At 41.8% G+C, this 19432-nt stretch overlaps 1 protein-coding gene across 1 annotated transcript in view; it reads left to right on the top strand.

Moving 5' to 3' along the window:
• The first annotated feature begins 529 nt into the window (after nt 1-529).
• Nucleotides 530-19432, top strand: part of LOC145772420 (uncharacterized) — a 68031-nt gene continuing 49128 nt past the window's right edge. Inside the window, exons 1-6 of the mRNA XM_082584298.1 lie at nt 530-599; nt 783-848; nt 1128-1233; nt 1439-1587; nt 4372-4478; nt 4711-4837. Coding sequence (XP_082440424.1) covers nt 530-599; nt 783-848; nt 1128-1233; nt 1439-1587; nt 4372-4478; nt 4711-4837 — 625 coding nt within the window. The remainder of the gene's footprint in view (nt 600-782; nt 849-1127; nt 1234-1438; nt 1588-4371; nt 4479-4710; nt 4838-19432) is intronic.

Raw genomic sequence — 19432 nt, 5'->3', positions numbered from 1 at the left:
TGTACTTCACACAGCCCATAGTGATGGAGTCACTTGCAAAGATGAGGTCCGGGTTTGAACCTTGTTTCCATCTTCCGCTGTTAAAGGAAGGAGGCAGCTTGGGGTCATGTATGAGGTGCAGGTTATTATCTTCAGCCCATTTTTCAACAGCTTCTCCATCCTTAGTGGTGTTTCTATAGGCCCAGCTCGAGCTGTGGCTGTTGAAATCACCAATAAACAGGCCAGTTGTACTGCCATTTAGCAACATCAGATCGTTTGGTATGAAGGGTTCATTTGGGGGCTTATAGACAGATGTTACGTCTATTCCATCGAGGTGGAGCGTCAGGCATTATGTGTTATTGCTATCATCGGACGAAACTGAATTAATACGTAATCCAGATCTTACGTAGATAGCACTGCCATGTTTCCCAATGAGGGATTTCGTTGACGAGGTCTATTCCGGGTATTCTTGGCCTGTGGTGTATAGCACTTCAGTGGGTTTCCTATAGGCAGAGAGCATCGCTGATGTTGCTGGCAGAGTTCAGCAAAGATGGCTGATTTTGCTGAAGAAAATTCTTCAATATTAGCCGAAATCGCCATTAGAGCAAGCCCTGAAGAAGGCTGGCTAGGCGCTAGAGTGGGCACGGTTGTCGTGTGATGTGGTGAAGACATTGATTTCACTTCTAGTGCTTGTTAGCTCTGGTCGAAGTTACTTGTAGGAAAGGCCACGTGGAAGCTGTCTTCATCTTCCCTATTTGGTCAAACTACAGCATATGTTTACTTTACATTTTTTAATTTTGTAGATGTTCATCTTTCGAAAAGTAAACAAGAAGTACAGCAGTTCTCCAAGATTCGTAAAGGCACTGAAGGTAAATTTAATCGGCAGTCAAAGTATAGCTTCTTGTTTTTGCGATATATCGACTTATAACCAGGGTTATGGAGTAGGGCGAAAAATATACAACTTCAACTCCTCGTTTTATAACTGGCCGATTCCGGACACCCCAAAATCCCTCCGATCAAGATCGTCCAATTCTACAGCCCTGCTTATAACGCCCATACATTGGGACATTTGGTGTTTCTGTCGAGTAAAAGCTTTCTTTCTTATAAAAAGTAGTCTCTTAGTAATTATACGCATTTTTTTCTAAAAGTAAAACGACCATTGAATACCTCTACCACTAAGCTTTCTAAAGCACCTACCGACTGGTTTCATCTTCTTCAAAGTGATCCCGACTTATTCGAAAACTATTGCGACAGGTGAGTTCTTTTCCTCTTTTCTTTTACTATAAATTTGCAGTTTTGTTAGTAATGTGCGACATTGCAAGTAGCAAAAGGCGTGTTTTTATAATGCCTTGCGTGTGTGCAAAGTTGAATTGACTAGCATACTTCAATTTTATTTCCTCATCGACTGGAAGAACTGTGTATAATTATGTAACATACGCAAATATGTTTCGAAATTTAGGTGTGTTATGGTGCAAGATTCTCTGGACACCATTACCTCAAAACAACTGCTGTCTTCCTTGGAGTTACAAACAAACTCGTCTGCAAATGAAATAAAAAAAATTGCTCGTCTTCATGATGGAATCTTGGTTGTATTCCAGGACAACAAAAGTACGTGATTTTATTAAATATCACTTAAGTTATAAAAAGTTGAACGTAAATTCTTAAACGACTGTAAATTCTTTATTTTCATAGTTTTAATAACAATAATATTTAAGCTGTCTTGCTTCAACTTACAGTAGTTATTTTTCTTAAACTAACTAAAATAGCCCGATATATTTACCACATTCATTATATAGACCAAACCTCGATATGGCCCAAATTAAGATTCTTTTGTTTTACAAATTTATTTGCAATACAAGATGAAGGAAATCGTGTTTTATGCTTTTCCATTTGCAACAAAAACTTTAATAATATTTCTACAACAATTAAAAATGTTTTATAATATGAAACATAAGGAACACATAGAAACACCAACATGTAGAGCAGTAGTTTTCAACCTTTTTGTTTTGGCGGACCCCTTTTGGTGCTCTCGAAGCGGTCGCGGACTCCTAAAAATAATATTCTTAAGAATCTGCTGAATTCGCAAGTCACAACTCACTTATGACAATTGGTCACATTGACACAGTTTTGTTATCGGCTATAGGTTGTCATACAGGATCAATGTTCAATAATCGATACGTTCGTTTAATGTTTTCCTATAAAATTTATCGAAAATTAATAAAATTTTTGCGACTGTACACAAAGAAATTCTTCCTTTTTTTCTTTGTAATCAATATTTCGTTGTGATCACCGTCAGGGCAAAATTTTGAATGCAAATCAGTTGCTGACTAACGTTTGAATTTATAAAAGCATTGATCAACAATCTGACATCTCAAAAGAATTAAAGTTGAACATACATATCCTTATGAAAAGAGTTAATTTTTTATATGAAATTTTTGTATTTAGGAGACCAAACCTTTGTGCTACCCCCCGCCCTTTGGAATTTCCATGGCCACCTGGAGATGCGGCCTGATTTGTCACATTTTGCAGATTTTTATTACAGCACTGCTGTGATTTGCCAGAACCTAATATCCACCATTTTCAAGTTTTCTAAATAAACGACTTTTTGTGTTTATAGCTATAAAATTACCAAGGTAAAACACTCGAAGTTGACTTTTGTAAGGCTGGAACGGCCAACTAAACAAAATTTTTAAGAATGATACTTGAGCCAGGTTTTTGTTTGTTTATTTCATGGCGTGTATTTGGTTTTGCCAGATAACTAGTTATAAAAAATGTATTAGGTTTGTATGATAAAACCTAATATATACTCTCGATGTTGACTTTAACTGCCTTATTGGCTTATTTGATGTTATGATTTTGTATGATAAAGCCTAATATAAGCTAAACGTTGGCTTTGACCACCCTATGTTGGCTCTTTGTAAGCCTAAATCAAACCGAAAGTAGAGGTAAGCCTCTGGATTTCTCCTTGAACTGTGTATCATTTCGTCACTGTAATCTGTAGATAACTTTACTAATATCACAGAAGCCTGCTAGGTTAAAAGCTGTCGCCGATTTAACATCAGTTGCTGGTAGCCTTCTTGATAACCATGCCTTCATTTAAGGCTACCGTACTGCATTGGCTACACAGCATCTGGTAGGCTACGGTTGATTAGAAATGACCAAACACACTGAGTAGCGTAGCCTACTCCCGGGCCTCTGCTTTAAAATCTGAATAATCGTATGCAAGCTACGTTATTTAGGGTACCGTAAAGTCAACTAAGCCATCAGTACACCAGTAGGCTACGAAAAATCAAACTGATCGGCGAGACGTACATGATACGGCATTTAATGAAAAGAAAAGCTAGTGTGTTCGGGCCGACATTTTTAGGCTAGTCTACATAATTAAGCTTACTTAGTGCTTAACAACATTTTATCCCAATCTACTTTATCGAACGCTTTTAAATCCGCTTCACGCGACTCAAAAGATGTAAGATGTGGTGAAGTAGCCTGCTGAAACGCTGCTAAAATTTTGCCTGTCACGTGACGGTATCCTGTTACGTGATTGGAGTAGGTGGATATGTTAGGTTTCAGAAAATTATTCTTGCACAGATTAGAATATGCTAGGTTTTACACACCAATTATCTCAAAAACCGTACTACAGTTTGGTACAAATTTTTGTCAGGAGATGCATGAAGTCTTTCAACGTAGAAAAATGCAAAAAAGTTATTTTTGGCAACATGGCGGATATTAGGTTTACTAAAATCATGGCAGAGCTACTGCGAGTGTTTGACTGACATTTTCTGCGATGTATTTACTTTTTGCTGTCTACTAATGATATAAAAGCTTTTTATTGCCTTTGAGAAGCAGTAGAAAATGAGAAAAAGTAAGTTGAAAAACGTTGATCAGTTATTGAAAAATTAACAGTCTGACTAAAATTTCCTTTGTTTTTCAACAATTGAGGATGTTAAAACCTATTGTGTCATCTGGGGAAAACAGTAAAGAAAGTGTAAAATATAATTTTTAGAAAAATTTATTTAAACATTCGCCCAAAGTTAGCAAAATCTGGAAATTTCTGCAAAATGTGACAAATCAGGCCGTATCTTTAGGTAGCCATGGAATTTCAAACGACGCACCAGGGTGTCACGACGCACAGTTTTAATAATCACTGTAATACACAAATAAAGCACAATCAATTTTTGCATGTGGTCGCTTATCAATCATGCTACAAATCTGGAAACTTCCACAGACTCCCTGTGGTCCGCTGGCCCCGGTTAAGAACCGCTGATTTAGTCTATAGCATATAGCCTACCCTTAGACTTAAAACATAACTTATATGAAAGAGCAGACTTCATAACTGAAAGAAATTTTCGAAAATTCTTTGCAACAAACGCTTGTTTCTCTCATGTTTTGCAGCTGCAAGCAAATTGGTCAGGAACAAGTATCTTGATATCAAAGGAACTAAACTACAAGTTTATTTGAAACTAGTTCCTTCAGTGTTTGATGATCGAATCCTTGTTAAGGTGATCGCTTATCTCACTTGAAATCGGCGAAAAATATTACCTTTTATTATCTTATTGCTCATTGACACAATAGTTCCAATGCTGGCCACTGTTGCAGTGGCATCAATATTTTTCTGGTTACACTCTAGGCGTAGATGATGCGACTGTTAGTTTGTTGTTTGTTAGAAGTGCCCTTTTTCTTCTGTTAGATGGAACCGAAAGAACAACAAACGAATGGTTGGTTTCATTTCAGGGCAATTTCAAAGGGAAGGATAAAGAGGAGATTGAAGAGACGTTGAAATGCTGTACTGTAACAGAGTTTAAAGTGAAAAAACTTCCTCAAATAGACATGTTTTTAGTTTCCTTTGCGGAGAATGTCAGTAAGTTACTTTGGTTAGATCGCATCATTATTTCTTTTCTTGATATTAATAAAGTACCAATTTTGTGGCCTCTTTAGGGACCACAAATTGGAAAAATGCTATGCGGGGTTTATAGCTCTGTGGTCACACCCAATGTATCTACTGCACTAACCCTAACCTTTCATCTCTACCCTAGATAAACACGTTTCCTCTTTGATGAAATCTTGTCTTACTCCCAGAAACCTCTGGCACTTACTTCCATCATTCTTCCGTCCGCGTCATACCATCTGCGAGTGCGGCGCTTCAGACAGTATAAGCTCGATCGACTGGTATTGCAGTGTTTGATGGTGGCGTGGCGTCTTCCCAGGTGGGCGTGCAGCGCTTTCTTTTACTGCAACCCTACATTGGGGGGCTTTGGCGTGTAGAATCTCTGTTGTGAAAGCGACACGCTTTCCATAGCCCAGGCCTTCAAGATGCTGACGTCTCCTGACGACCATGGCGTTCGGGCAGCTTAGGTGTCGTGCTAGTCTGAAGCTCGGCACTCCAATCCTACCCCTAGCCACCTGGCCAGTTACTTTAATAAGGACCCCCTTCCTGAAGGTACCCGTTCTCGACCGTGCCCATCAGGCGAACGCTTGTGAAGCCGCGTCCCGGCGGCCACCAGTCGTTTAAACGTACGTTGGTCTGCACACCCGGATGGCGGTCTCGAGTTGACCCCGGGGAGCTTCAAAATCACCCCTTCCCTAAGAAGTGGTGCTGAACCTCCACCAACATAATGACTTGTGGTAGAGGAGACAGTCGGAATCCAAACCTGACCAAGGCAAGACGGTCAGTGCCTGTCCGGATTTTCAAATTGTTGAACTCGACGCCCGAAGCTCGTGGATCACGCAAACCGTGCATTTACCTACAAAGCCCGCCAAAACCTACTGCCTTGAAATCCATACCAAGCCATGGCCGCTCTTATAAACCTGCCATATGTCGCGCGTGTGGGAAAGCAGAAGAGACTCTCCCCCATATATTGAACCACTGCCCTACCGTGATGCCTGTTGTCACGGAACGACACAATTCAACATTGGGGGAGATCGTAAAGCATGTACCTCCCGAATTGCAACCCTTGCTTACCATAGATAGTACGGTTCCACAACACGTGGAAGCGGGCGGTGCTGATCGGCGCCCTGACATTGTCCTGCAACGCCCTGACGGTGTCACGGTTGTATGTGACGTCACTTGCCCGTTCGACGAATTCCCTTCGAAAAGCCGCCGACAGGAAACCCGGCGAGTTATGTGTAAACGTAAGGGAAGAAAGGACGCACCCTTGCAGGGACGTCCTGTCACTTTCGCTCGTCATAGGCTCCCTCGGGAGCTATGCCCCGACGAGCTCTGACGGCCATAAGTGTACCTGCTAGTGGGGTAGCAGAGGTGGCTAGAAAAGTGACCTCCCTCTCAATCGAAGGTTCCCTCCTTGTCTGGGAAGCTTGGAACGCCTGGCTCATTCGTAGAGGGGCTACGTCATAGAAAAAGACGACTCCAGCGATCAGAAGCTCATTTTCCCAACAGCAAAAGCTCTGCAATAAGTGTTTGAGCGCGCAAGACAGCAAACTTCATAACCTGCCAGTAATTGTGTGGTGTCATGGTATGTTAAATCCATTGTTCCATTATCAATTTAGGCTATCTATAAACAATTGTCGTTTCATCAGCAAGCTGCAGCGCAATGGAGAATACAATCATCTTCAAGAAAAAAAATCTAAAGGCAAAATCAGGGCTACTCAACTGGCGGACCGCGGTCCGAATCCGGACCTTTCGGGTGTTGAAGGTGGACCTCGGGTTTCTGGAAATATAACCTCATTGCCACACTTTAGGGCCTCTTTAAACAGATTTCCATTAGGGAAAAGCAATTTTTTGTGATTATTCAAGGAGCTGGGGGCTTCGCCCCCAGACCCCTAACGCTTTGCCGTCTTCTCTGATGTGCGATCCACACTACAAAGAAACACAATACATTTTTTCTTTTTCATTTCTTTGTTTGTGTCAGACAAAAATCCAAAGACGTGTTACATAACTTACTAGCCTACCTGAAAAGTGTTTCGGTGCTCGTAGGCTACTAAGTTAGTTGTTTAAGTTTCGTGGTTGCATAATGCATTATGAAATATTCACCGCACCGCAAAAATATTCAACTTGACAAAATGGACCTTTGCTAACATTAGTTGAGTAGCCCTGGGCTATATAGTAACAAATGAATTAAGTATATTTATTGCATATTGTGAATTGACTCGTATCATCTATCAATTACGGTACCGTACGTAATATCTTTAACAACACTGGATCTGTATTCTTATCTTTCAATATTTTTGAATATCACAGACTAGGCCTACCTTGTCCTTATAATATGTTGCTATTGCCGGCTCGGATCAACCTCGTGTTGCTTTTAACACATCGATAAACATGATTTTCCGATCAACTCGATGCAACCTCCAAAGTTTCATCCCATTATTCTATATGTTTCCTGGTAACGTAGCCTAGTCATATCTACGCTTCGATAGCTAGTCCCCCGACCCAGCTGGACGAATCTGCCCCAACGTCTGGCCAGTGCACATCCGCGCAGTGCCGTTGACAGGATTTCTCGGGCCCGGTACCAATTTTTTTCGAGCCCCCTTCATCGACAATGATATGAATATAAAGATTGTGTACAAACTTTTATTGATGTGCCATTAAAATGAGGATGACACGTATGCCATTCTAAGTAGAAAATTAAGAGGAATATCATTTATATATATATTGTGAAGAAAGGGGCGTTCTTCCCGGCTATCAGCACAAGGCTGAGCACTCACTAGTACAGCGAGCAGTTCCGATTCGCTAACCATAACGGTGTAGCTTCCCCGCTAGCCATTCAGAACATCCAATCAACAATATGTTTTTCGGCAACCGGTTTGTACCAAGAATTGACAGCGATAGACACCGTGTTTCGCCCATGAGGCTGGGCTCGTCAGTATCACACCACTAGTGTTGAACTGTTTTATTCGCATCAGTAGCTCACGGTACAAAAGATTGACACTGCGAGAGAGTACAAACAAACATAGCCCGGTCGAAGACTTTAGGAAACCGGCCTGCCACACCCCGCGGCGGCGGGGAGCGGCGTGATTTATGGGGTGACGATGCACCCGGAGGGTTAAGTCCACCAGCTTAGGTCGCGAGGGCAGGCTGGGGAGTCGAGGTACCTGTGGAGGGAGAGTGTGGATCGAAACACTATATGGCCAGTCCGCAAATTTAGAATGGCGGAGCGGGCCAGGGAGACAGGCTCTTTCTGCATAGCCCAGAAAGAAGCCCTGCGACGGACCGGGCAACCCGTCGCGTGTGGACGCTGGAACCGGCAGTAATTGACCGCCGGGCAGCGCCCACGTCTCCTTCACGCGTCCTCGCGCAGGTACTTTGACTCTTATACCCGGTCTGCCAGTAGGCAGAGCGGATAAAATTGGGGTCTCCCACGAGGAAGAGAGTCGAACCATTTAAGGATAATTTGGCTCTCGTGGCAGACGAATATTCAATAAAAATGTGGAGCAGAGGCTCGATGAATCAATATACTGTAATCGAAAAAAAAAAATATATATATATACAGGATGCGGCAAAAGTCCTTAGACAACTTAAAAATTGAATAATTCTTTTAAAAGTTAATGAAACAAGATAAAATTTTAAGATGCATTAGAGAAGACAGTTTGCAACATATTTACAAAATTTCATTCAATATGACGTCCTCTTGCTTGAATAACAAGTTCAAGTCTCTTACGGAAACTCTTAGCAGCGTTACACAGGGTTTCCTGGAATATTTTGAGCCATGCTTTTTCCAAGGAGCGCTTCAGAGCATCCACTGACCCATGAGACGAAGCACAAGCATTTGCCTCCAAAATGGACCAAACAGAATAATCCATGGGGTTGAGATCTGGTGATGAGGGTGGCCAAAGTTCCTTGCTCCAGAAACTTGAAAAATTGTCCTGACACCATTTCTGGGTTTTGTTTGACGTGTGTGACGGCGCTCCATCTTGCTAGAACGTGAATGGTCTTTCTTTGAAGTGTTTCTTGTCCCCTTGAAGTGCCGGAGTCAAAATCAAATCAATGTAAGAATTTGTATTCACTTTTGCACCTTGAGGGACAAAAATGAGAGGAGATTTCCATGTCTTGGATATTGCGGCCCAAACCATGACGGATGAGGGCTTTTGACGTCTGAAAACCCGCTTTACGGAATCATGAATGTCTGCTAATGATTTTGCAAGAATTCGATCATTTTGTCGATTGCAAATTGCCTCAACTGTGAACAATTTCTCATCAGAAAAAATGATTTCATCTGTGTGTGTACCATCTTTCAGTTTGTTGAGGAGAATCTTCGCTCGAGTCAATCGTTTTTCTTTTTGGAGATCCGTGAGGTGCTGGCAGGTTTGCATTTTGAGAAGCGACAACTTCAATTCACTGTTAACAATTCTTCTCATGTTTTTTTCACTCACATCCATGTCATGAGCGATTCTCTTCATGGATCTGTTTGGGTTGCGCCTAACACGAGCTTTGACAGCTTTGATGAGCTTTGGAGTCCTAGCAGTTTGTGGTCTTCCACTGCGAGGTCGATCTGCAGCATTTCCAAGTTCCTCAAATCTCTTCACAGTGTGATAAACTGTTGATCTGGGAGCTTTATTCAGCTTTACAATCTCAGAGTTTGTCTTTCCCGCGCGGTGGAGTTCAATAATGGCTTCACGTTTAGCCTTCATACTATTAAGTTCAATTAAATTTTATCACCCAAGTACTGAAATCTTAAAAATAGGGTTTATTACACTCCATATTGAATAATAGCAATGAGGTAAACAGATTAAAACCTACTGTCACAATCAAGGTGCAATGCCTCGCCATGGCTTGCTTTGTATCTTCAACGAGCGTGTTGTTTTGGTTGTAGAATTCTGGTGCGATGTGTTATTATCGGTTATGACCTGAAGTAACCTCTGATTACAAGATCTGTATTATGTAAAATGTGTTTTCTGGAATCATTTTCCCTACGTGACATTCTAGAGACTTCTGTTGTTTACATTTAAATGCTGCTTGATAGAACAATGGTTCTTTATGATGTAACCTTACGTAACCTTCTCGAAGTTACTGGACTGAACAACCAACTATAAATAGTGGTGTAGTTTGTGTAATGATGATTATTATATTGAGTTGATTATGTGATTATGAGAGTTGTGCTATGAGTTGTGGATTGGTAGTTGATGCAGAAATTATTGGTGATTAAGATTTGAAGTAATTGAATACAAGTAGATGAGAATTGGTGCTGATATAAATTGTGCTCGAAATTAGAGTTATTTGAGAAGGCGTTCGTTAAAGTTCTTCAAGAAGTCAGATTATCATTTCACTAGTAGAATTATTCGACATTTAATTGGCTGCTTTTCGGTTTGACCCATTAAACTACGTCATTGAACCTTTCCAAGTCTTTTTCCTGGTAAGAGATAGAAAGAAATCGTGACATTCTGGGGGCTCGTCCGGGATAAACCAAAAAAAACCGAAGAGTACCGAAGGATTTATTGAAAGAATAATAAATTAACAACAAGTTGTCAAAATGTCGGATACCGTCAAACATGAGATGATTGAAGACTTACGGAGCATGGCTGAACGAATGGGGCTGAGTGACAATGATAAGTCTCAGTTTGTGATGGAAGAGTATCACAAGATAATGGCCCAGAAAGCTCAGCGAGAAGCTGACGAAAGAGAAGATAGAAGAGCTGCTCGTAAAATAAGGAAAGCAGAACTTGAAGCTGAAGAAAAACGAGCACAGCGTGAAGCTGAAGCTGAAGAAAAGCGAGCACAACTTGAAGCTGAAGAAAAGCGAGCACAACTTGAAGCTGAAGAAAAGCGAGCACAACTTGAAGCTGAAGAAAAACGAGCACAGCGTGAAGCTGAAGCAGAAGAGAAGCGGGCGCAGCGCGAAGCCAAAGAGAAGCGGGCACAGCGCGAAGCCGAAGAGAATCGGGCGCAACGCGAAGCAGAAGAAAGAAGAGCGCAATATGAATTGGAAAAGATAAGACTTTATTTAGAAAGACAAAAGCTGGACATTGGTGAGCGATCTAATTCTACTAATGATAATGCTCGAGATGTTATTGTGGCGCAAGTTAAACGTCCAAATTTGCCATCATTTGTTGAAGAAAAAGATGAGTTGGATAGTTATTTGTTAAGATTTGAAAGATATGCTACAATAGCCAAATTGGAGAAGTCGACGTGGGCTACCCAGCTAAGCATGTTATTATCGGGACAAGCTCTTGATGTATATTCAAGACTTTCGCAAGAAGAAGCCATGAATTACGACAGATTGAAGTTAGCTTTGTTAAAGCGATACAATTTTACCGAGCATGGATACCGTCAAAGATTCCGTGAGGCAAAGCCTGAACAACACGAAAGCCCAGGTCAATTTATTGAACGTTTAAGAAACCTTTTGTTAAAATGGTTTGAACTTTCGGGGGCCGATCAATCATTGGACGGATTGGCAAACCTTATAGTTAAGGAACAATTCACAGATTCATGTTCAAAAGATCTGTCAGTTTATTTAATGGAAAGAAGTCCAAAGACTCTAGAAGAAATAGCCAGTGTGGCAGAACAATACTTAGTTGCTCATGATGAGAAGTTGTCGACTGAAGAGACGTTGTCATGCGATGATGACGAGGAGCAAACAAATAATTTTAAAGGAAGTGCGGTTCCAAGAGAAGTACGTTGTTTTAATTGTAATGGCTTAGGTCATAAGGCTGTTAACTGCCGGAAGAAGACTTATAGAAATCATCAGGAATCGAGGAAGTGGTGCAATCGTTGCAATAGGCAAGGACACGAAGCGAAGGAATGCAAGGACAAGTCGTTTTCCCTATCCAATCAGTCTGGAAAAGATAAAGACACGGACGTTTATCGAGGCGGTTGTGCGGATTCCTGAACCCACGCTTGGGGAGGAGAAACCGGATGAAGATGTTTGCGAAAAAATAATACCTGAAGATTACCTGCCAGTAGTAGATGGAAAAGTTGGAAACAAAAAGGTAAAAGTTTTACGTGATTCTGGTTCTACGGGTATAATGGTGAGGAGAGATTTGGTTAATAACAGTCAGTTAACGGGAAAAACTGGAATTGTGATGTCGATAAATAACACTTCAATCCAAGGACCGTTAGCGAAGATATATATCGAAACTCCATATTGTAGTGGGACTGTGAAAGCGTTATGTTTACAAAACTCTTTAGTTGATCTTATAATCGGAAATGTTATTGAGAGAAATTCTGAAGTTACTTGTTATTCTTGTGGCAAGAATGGTCACTTTGCTCGAGATTGTTCTGCAGATAATCAGCAACGATCTCACGATGACGGATATTACGAGCGCGATGAACCGAGGAGAAGAAGCAGGCGACGACCATTTGGAGTTTGCTATAGATGCGGTAGACGCGGAAATTTCGCCAGGGAGTGCGTTGCTGACGGCGAACATTCGGAAAACAGACGTTGCCGTGACAACCACTGCTACCGATGTGGAGAGATTGGACACATAGCCAGGAGCTGCTCTTTTGATGAAAAGGCTTGCTACAACTGTCACAGAGAAGGTCATCTCGCCAAGGACTGTCCGGAGAGGAGGTGTTTCCAATGTAAGAAGATGGGTCATCTTGCTCGCCAGTGCACTGAAGTTGTTGAGGACGATGGAAACTTTCGCAGTAAACGTGACTATTGTTTAGAGAAAAGCTATCGTTGGTAGATCATGCAACGATGGACTTATGAGAACTGTTTTATTGAGTAACTAATTGTTTGGTGGTGTGTTTTGTATTGATTGTGTTGTTATATTATTTGCAACAATATTCTAAGGGGCGTATGTCACAATCAAGGTGCAATGCCTCGCGATGGCTTGCTTTGTATCTTCAACGAGCGTGTTGTTTTGGTTGTAGAATTCTAGTGCGATGTGTTGTTATCGGTTATGACCTGAAGTAACCTCTGATTACGAAATCTGTATTATGTAAAATGTGTTTTCTGGAATCATTTTCCATACGTGACATTCTAGAGACTTCTGTTGTTTACATTTAAATGCTGCTTGATAGAACAATGGTTCTTTATGATGTAACCTTACGTAACCTTCTCGAAGTTACTGGACTGAACAACCAACTATAAATAGTGGTGTAGTTTGTGTAATGATGATTATTATATTGAGTTGATTATGTGATTATGAGAGTTGTGCTATGAGTTGTGGATTGGTAGTTGATGCAGAAATTATTGTTGATTTGAGATTTGAAGTAATTGAATACAAGTAGATGAGAATTGATGCTGATATAAATTGTGTTCGAAATTAGAGTTATTTGAGAAGGCGTTCGTTAAAGTTCTTCAAGAAGTCAGATTATCATTTCACTAGTAGAATTATTCGACATTTAATTGACTGCTTTTCGGTTTGACCCATTAAACTACGTCATTGAACCTTTCCAAGTCTTTTTCCTGGTAAGAGATAGAAAGAAATCGTGACACCTACTTTAAATTAATTTACAAAATATGTCCAAGGACTTTCGCCGCACCCTGTATATATAATATAGGTGGGAGTGTAATTAATACTTACTGGAGAAGAGTAAGCTTTCATTCGGCGAGCACGGATGTGCACTGGCCAGACGTTGAGGCAGGTTCGCCCAGCTGGGTCGGGGAGGCTAGCGATCGAAACCAGAGGCACTGATAGGCTACATTACCGGTAAAAATAGAAAATTGGGGTAGAAGTTTTGAGGCTGCATCGAGTTGATCAGGGGATCGTGTTGATCAATGCATTGAAAGCGGAGCGATGTTGATCCGAGCGGGCAAGAACAGCGTTACAAGGCGAAAGCAGCGTATGACAATTCGAAACAATTGATTGATTAGTACATAGAGAATCTAGTGATGATTGAAATTGCTTAATTGCTATTAAACCAGTATCAAGTCACAATGTACATGAGATATTTTATTTCCTTTCTTTTTACTTTAGAATGATTGTTTTTGAAAAGACTGGAGTATCATATAAAAGAAATGGCGCAGGATTATAGAAATAAGGTGATGACATAAGGTGATCAATTTTAAGCCAATATTGTTATAAGGTTATAACGTCTAAACGGTTTGCTGTCTTGCGCGCTCGGATACTTACTACAACGTTATTAGGGAATAAGTTTCTGATCGCTGATGTTGTCTTTTCTATGACGTAGCCCCTCCACAAGTGAGCCCGGCGTTCCAAGCTTTCCAGACGCGGAAGGATCCTTCGATTGAGAGGGAAGCCACTTTTCTAGCCACCTCTGCTACCCCACGAGCAGGAACGCCCAAGGCCGTCAGAGCTCGAGAGCTCGACGGAGCATAGCTCCCGAGGGAGCCTACGACGAACGGAAGTGACAGGACGTCCCTGCAAGGGCGCTTCCTGTCTTCCTTTATGTTGACATATAACTTGTCGTGTTTTCTGTCGGCGGCTTTTCGAAGAGAATCCGCGCAGTTGTCGAACGGACATGTGACGTCACATACGACCGTGACACCGTCAGGGCGTTGCAAGACGATGTCAGGACGCAGATCGGCACCGCCCGCTTCCACGTGCTGTGGAACCGTACTATCTATGGAAAGCCCGGGTTGCCATTCGGCAGGCACGTGCCCCACGATCTCCCTTAATACTGAATTGTGTCGTTCCGTGATGACAGTCATCACGGTAGGGCAGTGGTTCAATATATTGGGGAGAGTCTCTTCCGCTTTCCCACACGCACAACACATGGACGGTAGGTAACGGCGGCCATGGCTTGGTTTTGATTCAAGTGGCATTAGATTCAATCTAGCTTTGTATGCAAATACTCGGTCCGCGTGATCCAGGAGCTCCGGGCGCCGGGTCCAGAAATTTGAAAATCCGGACAAGCAATGGGCACTGACCGTCTTGCCTTGGTCAGGTTTGGATTCCCACTGTCTCCTCCACCACAAGTCATTGTGTTGATGGAGGGTCGGCACCACTTTTTTCCTTATAGGAGGGGTGATTGTGGAGCTCCCCGCGGCCAACTCAAGGCCGCCATACGGGCGGGCGGACCAACGTACGTTCAGGCGACGGGTGGCCGCCGGGACACGGCCCCACAGGCTCTCGCCTGTAGGGCACGGTCTAGAACGGGCGCCGTCAGGAGGGGGTCACTATTCAGATAACTGGCCAGGTGGTCAGTCGTGGGATCTGGAGTGCCGAACCTCAGACAGGCATGACGCCTAAGCTGCCCGAGAGCGACGGCAGAGACAATGCTGTCAGGTGACGTCAGCATCTTGCATCGTCTCATAAGCAAGAAGAAGAAGAAGCATCTTGAAAGCATGAGCTAGCGAAAGCGTGTCACTTTCGCGACACAAGTTCGTGATGCCCAAACCTCCCAATGCAGGCTTACAGTAAAAGAACGCGCTGCAGGCCCACCTGGGAAGACGCCACGCCACCTTCAAACACCGCAAAACCAGTCGGTCAAGCTTCAGAAGCTCATACTGTCTAAAGCGCCGCACTCGCAGATGGTATGACGCGGACGGAGAATGATGGAAGTGAGTGCCAGAAGTTTCTGGCTTGGGGTAAGAAAGGATTTCATCAATAAAGAAATGTGCTTCTCCAGAGTGGAGATGAAGGGTTGGGTTAGGGATGCGTCCGAGGCGTAACCGGTTCGAGCGCCGAGGTATTTGTACGTCTCGCCTTTGGAGATGACTCGAATTTCCTCCCCGGCAAGGGAGAAAGGTTTCGGGTCTACCCGTAGACGGGACGCTGACACTTTCCCATAGGAAAGGGTGCCACACTTGCGTGGGTTGAACCGTAGCCCGAACCAGGAAGAGAAGGGTTGAGTAGCAGAAAGAAGAGAGATTATCTGCTAGGTATTCGACCACCGCTTTACCAGTCAGTTTAACTCTTATCTTTGTGGAAAGAAAAGAGTGGTGCGATACTGACGAGCCCAGCCTCATGGGCAAAACACGGTGTCTATCGCTGTCAATTCTTGCTACAAATCGGCTGCCGAAAAACATATATATATATTATTATATTCTCAAGGGCATTAACATTTTTCTACATACCACTATGTGCTTATCACAATCTTGGGGGCTGCTGGTAGCCTGTAATGCAGTAGCTTGCTCTTGTTTGTAGTGTCAGTCTTGTCAGATGTAGAGCTTTTTGTTATTCTGTGCTCGTTCAAACCTGATATGCCAAAAGTATGGTCGTTTAACAAATCTTGCTCAATTTTAAAATTTCTCCAAACGCAAAACTTACTATTTCTACCTAGCCGGTTGCTTTTTTGGAATTTTATTTGTTACATGTCGCTAGAGTATTACTTCCTGATTCCATTGATGTTTCACTGATCATTCTAGGTTCACCAGAAGAGAATTTACAGAAAAGTTAGTGCAGACGGTCAGAAAGTTTTCAATTTGATTTGGGCAAGATTTTTGGGCCTAGGTCAAACATTTTGCTGATTGCTGAAATCTGAAAAGCAGTTATAGTCTAATTTTTACTGCAGGAATAGGGATAGTACTTTTATCACCTGTGCCATTTCAGTTTTTGAGTTTAAACAAACTTTAGCTCGTTTATTTTGAAATTCGTGTTTCGGATTATTTTACTAAATATTCGTGGTTAGGGAAATCACTATTACGGCAAACTAAACACTAGTAGCCTAATTTATCCAGCAAAGCAGACTATTGCTTAGAAACCAAAATTTGTTTTTCGAAGCGTATGCCAGTAGGTAGGTAGGCTACTGCATAATTATGAAGTTGGTTGCCTGACCATTGACTAACCATTTGTAAGAGGGATCACGGATATTGTGCTTATTTCTAATACAAGAAAAATATATTTTATTACAATGTATTGTATCGATGAATGTAATGTCTAAGCTCAAACTGTCAAAAACATGATAGCCTACCATATTTTGTTTTTACATACTACTGTAGACTAAACTAAATTCTTATTGTACTGTTTGGTGGCTGAAGTGGCTAATTACCCGAGAGCTAAAGTGGGCCCGGTACCAAGAAGGGAGCCCGATACTTTACCATCTGACGTCTTTTTTTGCCCCCACCCCAATCAAGCCCTGGGATCCGCAATTCGAGCCCGGGCTTGGTGTCCCTATCTTTTTCACTGGAGAACAAGGTATAGGTATTTCCAAAGTTTCAGAAGAAAGGAAGCATATAAAACTATAATTATTTTTATCGTGTTGATTGTGTACTAATTACCATATGTTCAACCTAAATTCAGCTTTGTCAAGTTTTAAATTAATTAATTATTAGCCTATTTTTCTATTTTACCTTGTTGTTTCATTTTTAAGCATAATTCTAATCAGTTAGTATATTGCTACTTAAACTAATTAATTCGTAGACTTGTGCCTTTATTGCAATAATAAATCCATCCTAAAACCTTGTTTCACCCAAATTAAGCCCCTTTGTTCGGTTATTTTCGAAATTTCGGCATTCAAACTCCAACATTATTAATCTAGTGTTGCCAGTTGTCTGCCAAATCCATTCAAATCATCCTTTTCTTACATCTGAAACACGCATCTTTCATAACTTTCTTTCTCCTTGAAGTGTTCACTCGAATCATAACGTTACCTTGTTAACCCTTAGGAGGTTGGGTTCTTGGAGCCTTGCTCAGTTTGGGGGGGGGGGGGGCTGTCGATTCTTCTTATGCTTTTGGAGTGATATCTCTATTATTTTTTAAGGCACGGTTTCAAAATTTGGGATTCACTTTGTAAAACTATTCACGCTGAGCATATCCGAAAATTAAAACTATGTGAATTTTAGAACTGCTTATATACGTTGAAATGTTGATATGACGTTTGAATTATTTGGTCTTTTTTGATAGAGTAATGAAGAACATGCATTGCAATGTTGTGATTAAGTTTTTTTTACATAATCTCAATTTAAATCATTTGATTAACGAGACATGGGCCAAATTAATTACTTTCATCCAGCTGGTGGGAAAATTTTGAACAATAGAATATGAAATATTTCAGAGGATGTGCTGAGAAATGCCTTATATCTCTCAATTTATAAACTTTATTCGCTCAAAATTTCAGCTGAATAGAGGTGAATAAAAGTTAGGAAAAGTCAAGAAATCTCGTAGTCGCAGCCTGAGTGTTTTTAGAGATACAAGTGTTGATACAAAAAAGTTGAATTGACAGCCCCACCCCCCAACCTTCAAGGGGTTAACATTTTGTACCATAAAATTGAACAATTATCCTTTCTATATCTTTGAAGTCTTTTACGCATCCCATTGACTTAGCCTCCTTCCTTATTGCACGTTCAACCTCGTCGTTACTAACATTATTGTCAAGCACACATTTCTGCATATCAAGTTTATTATTAATAACATGGCTGCTTTTGATACCTGTAGAAGTGATCTTTGTGTATTCTCGTGTAATTATATTACTTCTAAGTATCCGTATTTTGCATCAAAGGGTCAGCCTCAGCCTGCTTGCTGGTTAAAGTTTTCAGCAGTGACGTCATAATTTACTTTAAAATCAATTTATTGTTCTCAAAGCGTTTTTTTAATCTCACTCCTAGCTCATCATCAAATTTATTTGCAGTAATTTACTAATATTCAAAGCCTAATTGCATTTAGTAAAGTTGAGTCTATGTAATAAAAAAATAATTACTAATTTTTCAGTAGTAACCTCTGATTTAACCCTCTTGTAATCCGCCAGCAGTACTTTTTTTGTAATCCGTTGCTTTCAATTTTCAAACTTTGAGCTGTCGCGTAAACTCCGAAACATTTTCAACTTAACCAACTTTATATTTATACCTTTATAATTCTACTGACTATGTCACGCCCTTTAAGTCGTACAGGTTCAAAGACTTTTCAAGATAACCTGGCCGGTGTTGATTTTACCTCTCCGTCTGCTGAGTCCACTAGTATAGACTGGCCGACGAAGAAGCAGGTTCCTGTGAGTGGGCACCCAGTCCCACTCAACCCAGATAGTGAAGCCTCACCGGTAGATCTTGATGTTTTCACGAACTCGTTGCTTCGTCATGGCGACGAGTGTTCAATCCCTGATCCCACACTACACACTGATTTACCTAGCGCATGCCACAAGTCAGCTCCACTATATTTGAGTTCGAAAAGACTCTAGTTTGTGTGCCCTATTCGCTTCACACTCCCCCAATCTCTACTCCCTTCTTTGTACTTTCACTTCTTGCAGAAGGGCATCTCAACTTTACCGAGGTGTGCAAGCTTACCAGGGCCACTTGCGAGCATTTCATCGTTCGCGTGCCGAGTTCCTGATCACTTGCAGCAGGTGCAGCCGCGTTCTCCTTCCAGCTTACAAGCTGTCAGGGACCCAAGAGCACTGGCAATCCTGTCCTGAGGGCATTCAATTGCCAACCTGCCTTCACTGGCCAAGCAATGACCCGACATCCTCGGAGAGCCGAACATGTTCCCACAGGAAGACCAACCATGGGCTTTCTTGTGCCGCTGCTGTCGAGCATGGGAAGCGCCGGCCCTGGACCGCAGGCACATCGGTTGAGGGGTCTTCCTCCCTACCTCCTCCTTTCGAGATTATCAGATCTCAAGTTTTGCATAGCCAAGGCGGCGACCTCAGCTGCCCTACACCCTCTCCATCCAATGATCCAACACCATGCCGAAAGCTGTCCTTACTCGTTCATCTTCTTCT

This window comes from Aplidium turbinatum, chromosome 6 (genome assembly GCF_918807975.1).
Source record: "Aplidium turbinatum chromosome 6, kaAplTurb1.1, whole genome shotgun sequence".
NCBI classification, from domain to species: Eukaryota; Metazoa; Chordata; class Ascidiacea; order Aplousobranchia; family Polyclinidae; genus Aplidium; species Aplidium turbinatum.
The sequence above is the reverse complement of the archived record's forward strand: the minus strand, read 5'-3'. Positions and strand labels throughout refer to the sequence as shown.